Source organism: Rattus norvegicus, chromosome 15 (genome assembly GCF_036323735.1).
Source record: "Rattus norvegicus strain BN/NHsdMcwi chromosome 15, GRCr8, whole genome shotgun sequence".
NCBI lineage: Eukaryota > Metazoa > Chordata > Mammalia > Rodentia > Muridae > Rattus > Rattus norvegicus.
In genome coordinates, this window is record NC_086033.1 from 51,441,603 (window position 1) to 51,453,773 (window position 12,171).

Genomic DNA, 12,171 nt, shown 5'->3' on the forward strand with positions numbered 1-12,171 from the left:
ACTGGGGACTCACTGGGATCTCATGAGAATTACAGTCATCACTTCCAAGAATTAACAGCCCTTAGTTCTAATGGACCAAAGACCACAGTACCATCACAATGTGGACCAAAATGGAAACATAGGAAGTCTCGGGGGAATCCCACTCAAGCTACAGTAGTTGTGTGTTGTGATCCCTAGCAGATGAGCACCGTGGAGAGGGCCATACAACACAGGCCCACCTAAAAAGACTCTTGGAGCAGTGAACAGAGAGGCCAACAGGAGCGTGGAAGAGCTGTGGTAGGAACAGGGAGGAGCTTCCAGGAAAGCCAGGGACAAGGACTGAAGGGAAGCCCACTATGGGCAAGAATGCCACTGGATGCTGTCTGAGTAAGAAGGAAGATTCTGGAACTTTGTATGGTGGCTTTAGTTGTTCTCCCAGGCCTAAATATTTTAAGCACAAAAAAAAGTACTTTTTTTTGCTCAGAAACTCTTAAAAAATATAGAAGAGCATAAAGATGAAAAAGACTCTGAACCCCCCCCCCCCCCCCGCTAATAGAGCTGTCAGTCAGTCACATACATATGCACTTCCTGGTCCGAGGCTTTCTGTGACTTGTGTGGTAGCTTGAATGTGAAATGCCACCCATTATCTTACACCTTTGAACACTGGTGGCCAACTGGTGGCGCTGCTTTGGAGGGCTGTGGAACCCTGAGGAGGAAGAGGGTCACCCTGAGGGCTCATAGCCTGGCCCAGTTTCCAGTGCCTCCTAGTAAGGAATGCCATGTGACCAGCTGCCTCCTGCTCCTGCTTGCCCCCAGTGGACTGTCTCCCCTCAAATTCTAATCCCAAATTAGCCCTTCCTCCCTGGAGTCATTTTTTTGGTAAGGCATTTGTCACAGTGACAGAAGAGCAGCACAGAGGGTAATTAAAGATACGGTGTGTGCACGTTTATCATAGATGGTCTGTGCCTTCTTTCCTCTTTAAGAAGATGACGAATTTGTGAGGGTTCACTGGGTTTTCTAACCCATCCTTTGGTCCTACATATTTTAAAACTCAGGATAAAATCCTAAAAATGCATATTTATAGACAAAGGGTTTTATTTTATATTTTGCTTGTATTTCATTGTTAGTGAAAGTCAACAAATTGTTCCTACATGTCTGGACCACTTGTGTTTCTTAGTTTTCAAGTTGACTTAATATTGTCCATTCTCTTCTTTTCTCTCTCTCTCTCTCTCTCTCTCTCTCTCTCTCTCTCTCTCTCTCTCTCTCTCTCTCTCCTTGAAACATGGTTTCTCTGTGTAACAACCCTGACTGTCCTAGAACTTGCTTTGTAGACCAGTCTGGCCTTGAATTCACCTGCCTCTGCCTCCTGTGTGCTTGGGTTTAAAGGCCCGCACCACTGTACCTACTACTAGTCCTTTCCTTATTGATTAAAAAAATACTTTATATATTAAGTACTTTTTCATAGATTTTGTAACTATCTCTCCTCGATTTGTTCTCCTTGGATTTTATTTAACATTCTTCTGCCATATAAAAGACTTTAAAATATATCCAGTCAGATGATATCAATCTTTTCTTTCATGCCATTTACTGTTAACAGTTTGGTATGTATTTCTCCAGACATTTTTCTGTGCATATGGAGATATATCTATAAATATATATATATAGCTAGATATATAAAGTTTTCCGCACATTTAAGATGTCATGCACACTGCAGTGCAACTTGCTTATTTCACATTAGTGATATAAAGATCTCACTCCAATAGTGTGTTCTGTTCCATAGATTCAATGTTCTGTTATTAAACCAGCTTTTAGAGGTAGTCCTTTTCACTTTCATATTTAAATATGACAGTTTTCTGATGCCTGAAAGAAACAGAGACCTCAATTTATCTAGTCCATGTAACTAGCCAATTAACCCTGTGCCGGCTAATTTTAGCTGTCAACCTAACACAACATAGACCCGCCCAAGAAGAGAAAGAGTTTCAGTGAGGAATCATTGGTCTACGGGAACGTCTGTGGGGGGTTGTCTTGATGGATACCTGAGGTGAAAGGACCCTGATAGTGAGCAATGCCATCCCATGACCTGGCCTTTAACTGTGTAAGTTAGTGGCTGTGCTCCCCCTGCGCCCTTGACTGTGGGTGTGATGTGTCAGAAGCTTGAGTCCCTTACCCCGAGTTCCCCATGATAATGGACTGTCACCTGGGACCCAAATCAATCCCTTCCTCCCTTGTGTTGTTTTTCGTTGGGGTATTTTATCACAGCAACAGAAATAAAACTTTGACATAGCCATAGTATTTATATAAGTTAGTTGGTTTTTTTTTTCTGAGACAAAGTTTTGTTATGTAGCCTTGGCTAAGACCAAGCTGGCCTTGAACTCATAGAGAGCTGCTCTGATTAAAGGTGTGCACCACCACATCTGACTATAGGGTTAATAATAATACCCCCCCTTACTCTTCTGATTTAACATATATATTAAATAGCAAATATTAAAGACTACTATCATATTAAATATAGGTACATTGAAACTCGAGTTTCTCACTACGGGGTCTCTAGTACCTATCTTGCAGTGCCATGCTGTTCTAGTTGTTTTAGCTTTGTAATATATCTTTATGTCTTCAGAGTCAATAACATCCCTATTTCATCTTTTTCAGTGTTGCCTTTGATAATTTTTTCTTTTAATTGCTGTTCTTTAAATTTAAATATAAGTCTTATGATTACACGTGAGGTTTGCAAGCTATTTACTTAAGATTTTAGTTACAATTGTGGTTATAGTAATGAGTTAATTAAAGCTTTTTCTTGCAGTTTTGGTAAAATACTTATTTCAGCTTAAAAGTAGAATGTGTCTCTCCAGCTAGTCAATTTTGTAGGTTTTTTTTAAAAATCTTACATTTTTAATCATGTTTATTCTGAGACAGTTTAAATTTTTGTTACAACTGAAAATGGAGTTTAATGGTGTTTAAAAGTACATTTCATTACTATTATTAGTAATTATTAAAAAAGTTACTTTTCTGTGGGCTTAGTTGTTTTCAGGGTTTCTGAAAAGGGATTCTCACACAGACAATCATGTCATTTGAAAATAGAAAAGGAAAGCATGGAGGGTTGAGGCCTAATTTCTTCTTTCACTGTAGTTGCACCTTGTTTGTTGTTGTTGTTTGTTTGTTTTCCTTACTGCTCAGCTAGAACCAATTCTGGGATGCATCCGACATGCAGGTTCCTCCTTCTGGGACTCCTCAGGGATCACGCACATACCTGGAGTCTTCCCCTTTTACCTTTCCTTCCTGAGTCCATGGAGACTTGTTCGAGCTTGTCTTTGGACTCTTGGGTTTAGGCTTCTACCGTGTCTGATATGTGGCTCACTATTCCTTTTGGGTTTTAACACTCAGCAAAACATGTTTTTATCTCTTTCTTTAGGGAGTAACGAGTGGCCCCCAAGGCCACCTTCATGGTCTCTGTGGAGCGACACCTCCCCAGGGCCACCCTGGCCCATCTCCATCCTCCTGGAGCCCACAGCTCCGCTGCTCCCTAATTCTCAACTAACTAACTCCCTTCTCTGCCGTCTTGTCTCCACACTTGTTTGAGTCCCTGGGGTTTCCCTTTGATTCTCCACAGGTTATCCCTGGACAGTCTTGAGCATCCCCAGATACATGATCATTTTTGAAGTCTTGGGAAATGTATGAGAAGGCCATCTCTGCCTGTCTATTCCAACACCTCGCTTGCTGGCCCATTGTCTTCCAGCTCAAGTCAGTATGATCTTGCCCAGGAGAAAATTACAGACTCGCTCTGGGCGTCTCCTTTTCCAAGCAGCCCCATGTCTTCACACGCTCCATTTGCTTTGCCTAAGAAGACATTTTTCTGACCCCTCACCTGCTTATCCTTCGAGATCAAGCTCAATCCTGTATGCCTTTGGTAGAAATATTCAGGCTGCCCTCCTCCACATTCCCTTAGAGCCTCATAAACACTCCTCAGCTAGGATGCTTGGGACGATGTGGAGCACTTATGTGTGTGTCCAGGTCAAGAAGAGGGCCAAGATGCCTGTATCGCTCTCCCATCCTTACTTTCTTCCTCCTTCCCTCCAGGAGAACACCAGCCTAAGTCTCCATCTGAGTTAAGCCTAACTGCCAGTTAACCAGCATACCGCTGGATACTATAATCCCATTCTTCTTCCCATCCCCAAATTATCATAATTCCTTCCTCCTAATAACCTGGCCTCTAATCACAAAGAGCCACAAGCAATCAGAAGACAGTGTCAGGGTTTGCTACTGTTACATCTTTTGATTCTGCATTTGTCCCTGCTCATAACAAAGACCCAGTTTCTGGTTTTGCTGTGGATCCTCTGACTTAGCAGAGACTTGGCTTTTACAATGATTCCCTTTCTACTCCCTGCCATCTGCATCCCTTTCCTACTAGAGGACGGCTTACAAGCATTCCCATGTATTCCCTGTCAAAAATCAAATCAAATCAAAGCTCTTGACTCTCTCTTCCCTAGTAAAAGCCACTCCATGTCTCAGCCGTGCTCCAAGCCATCTTTAAGAGTATCAATTCCTCACAACCCATCTCAGCCCCACCCACCCCTTCCAATCCCACCCAAAAAGGTCTTATCAAGATAACAGTTATCTCAAAGTTGTCAACTCATCTTGTCATACATGGGTCCACATCTTGCTCTTCTAGAACATGGTTCTCAACCAGAGGACCATGACCCCATTTAGCATCAAATGACACTTTCATTGGAGTCTCATATCATAGATCCTGAATATCAGATGTCTACATTGTGATTCATAACAGTAGCAAAATAGCTATGAAGTAGCAACAAAAATAATTTAATGGTGGGGGTGGTCGCCACAACATAAGGAACTGTGTTAAAGGGTCACAGTATTAGGAAGGCTGAGAACCACCGCTTGAATCTAGAGGTATTGGTGTGGATTGACCCCCTTCCTCCTTCTCTCCTTCTTCTTCTTTATTTTTTGGTGATTTTATTTATTACTTAGTGTGTACATGTGTGCGTGCAAGAGAGAGAGAGAGAGAGAGAGAGAGAGAGAGAGAGAGAGAGTCTCAAGCTTCCTATGCAGCTGAGGATGCCCTTGAACTTCTGATCCCTCTGCCTTCACCTCTTGATTGGTGGGAAGATAGATGTGTACACCACGTCCCTTTATGTGGTGCTTGGGGTCACACCCAGGGCTTCCTGCATTTGAGGCAAGGACTCTACCAAATGCCCCACACTCTCTTTCTTGGGACACACCTGCTTTCCAGGTCTCACCTACCTCACCTACCTCTGTTTCCTTTGCCAGATTCTGCTCTCTCAGTATCTGCATGGTCCAAAGCTCAGTCATGGACCCTTCTTTCTCCTGTGTCAGCTCTCTTGTTATGTCATGTGCTGACAGATTCCATGTCCGTGCCCAGCAGATATACATATCCACCTGGCCCAGTGAGTACCCTTGAACTCCAGCTTCTGATATGCAGACTTGGGTTGTCTTCTAGCCCACCTTTCAAACTTATCAGACCTGAAACAGAAAGCTAATGTTCTCCTCCAAACATTCTCCCCTCCTAAGCTCTATTTTCAGTGGCCCAGTTGCCAGGCAAGCATAGTGGCCTACGCAGGTAATCTCAAACCTTAGTGGCAAGAGTAGGAGAAATGTGAGTTCAAAGCCATCTTGGGCTACATCGCATGACCCTGTCTCAAAGACAGAACAAAACAAACAAAATAGCCAGGTGTTCAAGCTGAAAATGAGAAGTGACTCCTGATTTTCCTTCTCCACACCCTCCTCTCTGTTCTACCATCTAGTCCATTAGCCAGCCTTGCTGAGTCTACCTGAAATGCTTCTCTTGGTTTCTAGTCCCGCATCTACCATTGTCGTCCAACATACCACCATCCTGTTCTAGCTCCTGCTGCCTCGTGTGTCCCTGCTTACCATTCCTCTACCTAGCAGCCCACCTCATCTCCCCAAATACCTAAAACAAGGCATAACACAGTCCTGTGTGATCCTGCTGTACTTAGAGTCAAATTCCATTCCTCACCTATGCCTAGAAAACCTTCTGTGTCTCCCAACTACCCCCCTCCACTCAGCATGTCCACCCCTCCCCTTGTCTGCCCTAGTCAGGCCACAAGAATTCTTTCCACAAATACACCAGGAAAGCCTTAGGGAGCTCGTACTCTCTCTCTCTCTCTCTCTCTCTCTCTCTCTCTCTCTCTCTCTCTCTCTCTCTCTCTCTCTCTCCTGCCTATGCTTCCTCGGCCGACCCTATTGCACTTCCAACAGCTGGCTGTGTTAGTTCTTTCTTATATATTCATTCTTATTACATGTGCCTTAAAACAGAAGTTTCCAGGGTGTGTGGATCTCACTATGTCGTATTCCTACACCTGGAGTTGTTCCCAGCACACAGGAAACAGCTAAATGTTTGTTGAAGGGATGAATGCACCTGGTAGCTCTAACACACAAGCTCTCACTGGTTTGTTGGGTGAACAGTACCTGAGAATGTACTGGAAGCTCCTGAAGGGCAGACACCCTGCTGTAGTAGGCTTCACCATTTCCTCCCAGCATGACACCCTGGACTCTCACCCCGCACACACTCCACCCCAGGTGCTTAGTAAAATCTCATCGGATTTATTTCTACATCAAGGCCAAGAGTCCTATTGACTCTTTCACAGACTTCGTTTTTCTGAGAGTAAGCATGCAACATGAGGAAAATCCCATGAGTGTCAGAACAAAGCAGGTAGGATGCAGTAGGCACCGGCTGCGTTCTCAGCTGGAAACAGGGAGTAAAGTCTTCTCTTTTGGTACTGTTCTGTCAAGTGCCAGGCACGGTGTTACATTACTTCTTGATGCATGTGTTACAGGGTGCACAGTATCTGCTGGTGATGGTGGATCCAGATGCCCCCAGCAGGTCTAATCCCAGGATGAAATACTGGAGACACTGGGTGGTGTCCAACATCACAGTAAGGAGAAAGAGGGGTGTTTTCTATTCAAACTTGATTGGAATTGTTTGGGAATGTAGCTGGGAGGTCATTGCCCTGTGTGGTTTCTTAGCACGTACCCAAAAGAGCTGGAGATGAGGGCAAGTGGGATCTTCTGGGTCAGATTCCCAAAGTTTCTAAGAACTTCAAAGACACATCTAAATGTGAGCCATGGTGGGCTGGGTGAGAAGAGCAGCAAACTCTGGTTGTCTGTGCAGTTGCTGTTCTTTGTGATAGAAATCCCCTCTTTGATATCAATTTCAGTCGATGACTGAAGAACTGACCCACAAAACTTCTGCAAGTCCACAAGTACATCACTGTAGACTTGTGGGTGGGGGAGGGGTCCCTAGTTTTGTTGGCAGGAGGGGGGAATCATGTGATGGGCCTTCCACTAATATACCAGGGGCTCAAAGGTTGCAGGAAGCATTGCCTTCTTTATACAGAACTAAGTAGCTGCCTGTAAGTTGGTCTGACGATAGCTGGGGAGAAGCCTAACTTACCCTTTCCAGGGTATGTCTGAGGAGCAGACTGTAGTCTGAGGAGCAGACTGTAGTCTGAGGGGAAGACTGTAGTCTGAGGGGCAGACTGTAGTCTGAGGAGCAGACTATAGCAACACTCGAGTGTTAGGCCTTTCTGCTTCAGCTCACTTGGTCTCAGGTCTCATCCAGGGGCCTTTAAAGATATTGCTATCCTAGTCGACATTACAGTCAACTTTCGATGTCCTCAGGGAACCCCCGAAAGTCTATTCTATAAAATAGTGTTTGGATTAAGCCTATACACATCTTTCTCACACATTGTAATCATCTCTAGATGGTTATCACATCTAACACAATGTAAATACTGCAGAAATAGCTTGTGGTACTGTATCATTTAGGTAATTGAAAGGAAAATAATGCCTACTCATGCTCACAGATATAATTCTGTCTGTCTGTCTGTCTGTCAGCTATCTATCTATCTATCTATCTATCTATCTATCTATCTATCTATCTAAGTCGGCTTTTGGTTGAATCTGACTATGTGGAATCTTCAGATAAGACGCCCAACTGCATATAAAGTAAATGTGTTTCCCAGTTCTGTTCAATTCTAGAATCTGGTATTCATGAATGGCTCAGCAGTATACTTTGGAGACATCCATGCTAGCCCATAGCCTTCGGGCTCTGTGCCCAGACAGTCTGTGGGTTTTACAAAGACTGTAGAAAGGCCTCTGCTCTATAAGATAATAGAAACTGGTGAAATGAAATTTGAATTTGAGTTAAGAGCTGTTTCCCAGCTCAGAGACCAGACATCTGCTGTTGCTCTGCGATGTGTGACTTGTACTCTTTGACTTTCTGTGGCCATCCTCATGATCCCATGATGAACACTCTAGAAAATGTAGAGAAAACCACAGTTGCAAAGGCCAGTGTCTTGACTGCTAGAGCCCAGGGCAGAAGCAGGGACATCATTTTAAACTAGCTATTGACTCCTGACAAGGGGAAGATTCTCAAACCAGAGTAGGTAGGAAAGGGAGGGTTACCCTGGCAACCAACCATATCCCAGGACCAGGACTCTTGGTAGGAATGAGGAGGCAGCAGGGTAGGGGGCAGTCCTCCTTAGGAGCTGCCTGATGGGGCTTCTTAAGCAGCAATGGAACACTTTTCCTTGAGCAGACTGTGGGAGAATTTATCAATTAGCTTAGAGGCATGGCTGAGGAAGGGTCCTGGTGTAGGGCAGGGACAGCAGAAGGGGACACCAAAAGCTGGGACACTTGTCAGACCGGCCTCCCTCTAGAGCATTGTTTTCTAGACTTGGGTAACATTCTTAGGGTGGAAGCTCAAGGAAGAAGTTTTGCCAGAAGGTTACATTCATAGCCCCCCCACCCCATATATTTATAACACACACACAACGCATGCACACATACACTCACAGTTCCCTGTGAGAGGGTTCCAGTAGGGATTCTCAGGCCAGAAGGAAAGCCATATGAGCAGAATGGTTTCACAGCCCTGGGTCTGTGACACAACCTCCATTGCTGTCTGACACTTCCATCCCACCCACTCCATCACCCTGATACTCACTCAGGACACAGCCTTTACACCAGCTCTGCCCTGTGAACAAGGATTTAGCCCCAGATACCCTGCTCGGAGACACAGCAGGTGGCAGGTGACAGGTGGCAGCTGTCGGGCAAGGCTGCTAAGCCACAGAGCTTAACCAAAGCCACCTGCCCGGGCATGGCCCTCACTTCCCCTTTGCCCAGAGGAGGCTCAGGTTTCAGTCACATCACCACCCACTTTCCCTCTTCTGGGTGCCCGGCAGGAAGCTGCGGCTTTCCCTCATGGAGTTACTTGGCCCCGTCACCTGCCCTCATGTTCTGCAAGCCAGAAAGATAGCATAGCCAAGCGGGTTCAGGTCTCAGATCCCAGAGGAAAGCAAAGGAAGAGCAGTAGAGAGTGCGGGTTCTGGCCAAGCCTAGGCCCCTGTTCTCTAACTTACAGTTCACACAGAACATTAAGGTATCAACCTTGGAGAAATGTACGTTCTTGGGCCCACAATATTTGTGATCTCCACAAACCTCAGTGGAGATGGGCCCATCACCTGGCAACTGGAAGCTCAAGGGAACAGAGGCAGATCACTGCCTGACAAAGTGGAAGTTTCTTGGATGAGAACCGAGTCATCCCCATATGGTTCCCCGCGCTGTGCTGTGGAAGAGCTTTGCAGACTCACAGATAACATGGTCTCCACCTTGACCAAGTGCTCCAGAGTAATTCACAGGTTGGAGAAGGCTGCAGTGCCCAGGCTGGGATGGCTGACATCATCCATTCTTAGGGCAGTCTTCAAGTAAAAGCACTTTGGAAACTGTTGAAACCTCAATTGCTTTGTGCACTAGCATTGTCCCTTAAAAAAAAAAAGAGCAGGGCTGGAGAGGTTCAGTGACTGTAGCTGCAGGTGCTGGATGTGTGCACCAGACTCTAAACCATACATACCATGCTACATCATTGTGGGGTCTCAACATGCCCACTAGTCACATCATGTCGGTGGATCACCGTGTCCCCTCTGTAAAAGGAAAACAATCTCTGTGCCTCATTTCCCTCAATTCCAGCTCACTCCTGGATGGATGGAGGCTTCTAGGGCACACTGCCCGGGGAATGCTGTCTTGGTATGGAAAACATCCCTGGTCTGTACTTCAGACCTCATAAACCTATACCCCACCAACACCCACCCAACTACACCCAAACACACTCACCAGTAAGGCATGTGGTGTAAAGTCACTGCCAACGGATCAACAGTGTCCCTGTGGTTCTCAGTGGGCATAGAGAAAAAACTGGAGGAACTTAAAAGCTGGCCTTGGTATCAGGTGGCCAGATATAACCATACATAGGACCAGGGCATGGCCACAGAAGCCATTCAGCAGACATAATGTTTTGAATGGCTGTCCAAACTAGGACAGTATAGAAATCAATTCTTAGTAACGTGGGGAACATCTGTAGCCCCCTCCCCACACACACCCTAAAGACAGGCTCACAGTATCTAGATAGAATAGGGGGAGACTCTAGGCATGTGGGCATCCTAAATAAAGAGCAGGAGCAGAAAGAAGTCCAGAAACAGAATTAGTCCTTGTAGTGGTTGACATCAATGACCCTATAGTCAGTCTGCTCTAGCCCAAATCCAACACTCGCCATTTTTGGCTGTATGATCTGGGTAACTTCTCTGGGTCTCAGTGTACTCACCTGTAAAGTGGAAATATTTATGGACTCTGCCTTGCACTGTTGAAATGATATTTATATATGTTACTTCAGGTAAAATGCTTAAAGTAAAAAACCCACAGCACAGTTGGGAGCTACACTCTTACTGCCATGGTTCCAAGACCTTTCACGTCACGCATGCAAATGAAACTCGGGAAGATGCTGTCCTGTAGAAGGGACGAATTATGAGGGTCCAGGGACAGGCTTGGGTAGCAATTCCTTTACCTGTCAGTTCCCATCAGCCCAACAGGACTAGGTGGAAGCCCCTCCCCCCCCCCGCCCCCTGCAACCTGGTCATGCAAAGGTACCTCTCTGAAACGCTCTCATTTGGGTAAAAGAGATTTCTAATCATAGCCAGACTTAGTGGCGCACACCTGTGATCCCAACACTCCGGAATCTGAAGCAGGATGACCTCCACAGACTTCTAGGCTAGCTCGGCCTGGGTACTGAGATGCCTGCTACCTTAAAACACAAAGGAGTGTTCCCAGCAGCACACAGTGAGATGGCACCTTCCTTCCCAGGGGTGGGGGTTGTGGGGGGAGGGATGCCCTCAGGTTTCTCTACAGATGCTTTTCAGTTCCACTGAAGCCCAATTGAGACGTCAAATTAGCCCACATCATTCACTAATGGAGAAGACTTTATTGGCTCCTTGTCTTATTTGTCTATGAAATTAACACTCAGGGCTTTTCATGCAGATATTTTCATTAGACTCCTTTTTTTGTTGTGAATGAGAATATTAAACACAGGAAGATGGTATTCGAATGCTTTTCCACAAAGACTATCGTGATTGGTGACAAAGAATATGAAGAATAATTAAGGAGACAAGAGTACCCTTTTTTTCCCCTTCCAAAAAAGAAAATCTTCCTAGAAACAGTCAATGATTCTAACATTTGTCCTGAATGTCTTTTTTGTTTTAAGAAAGAAAAGGAGCCGCCGAGCTCACGTTCCCCGCTTTCATTCCATGCCCTCAACCTTTGGCAGCCATAAAATGGCAGCCAATTCTGACTTGAATCAAAGGGACCTCTAAGGGGTCATTATTCTGTCTGCTTTTCTATAGAGTTGGATTTTTTTCTGTAATAAGAGGTTGTGTGTGTGTGTGTGTGTGTGTGTGTGTGTGTGTGTGTGTGCTTAAAGGACCTCTAAGTAAGTTCAATGAATAGGGTGAATAGAAAACCCAACAAACAGAGCCAGGATTAGCTGACTTTGTGCAGTGGGCATGTGTTTGAGTGAGAGCCACACTGGGGCTAGGGACATAGCTCAGTTGATAAAGTACTTGCCTTGGAAACAAGAGGGCCTGAGTTCAATTCCCAGAACCCATGTGTGGAAAAATAAATAGATTTAAGGGCAAGCCAGCACTGAGGCCAGAGACTGAAAGATCCCTGGGGCTCTTCTAGTCTGCTTGGTTAAATTCCAGGCTAATGAGGAACCTCTCTAAAAAAGCATCTGAAAGGGACAGCCAGGCTTGCCCTTTGCCCTTCACATGCACGCACATACATATCAAATAAATAAAAATTTAAGATATATATTCC

At 45.2% G+C, this 12,171-nt stretch overlaps 1 protein-coding gene across 3 annotated transcripts in view; it reads left to right on the top strand.

Moving 5' to 3' along the window:
• Pebp4 (phosphatidylethanolamine binding protein 4) overlaps positions 1-12,171 on the top strand; it is a 215,794-nt gene that overhangs the window by 113,476 nt on the left and 90,147 nt on the right. For all 3 annotated transcript variants that reach the window (XM_008770836.4, XM_063274888.1, XM_039093942.2), the window contains one exon: positions 6,810-6,908. In XM_008770836.4, the coding sequence (XP_008769058.2) occupies positions 6,810-6,908 (99 nt within the window). The remainder of the gene's footprint in view (positions 1-6,809; positions 6,909-12,171) is intronic.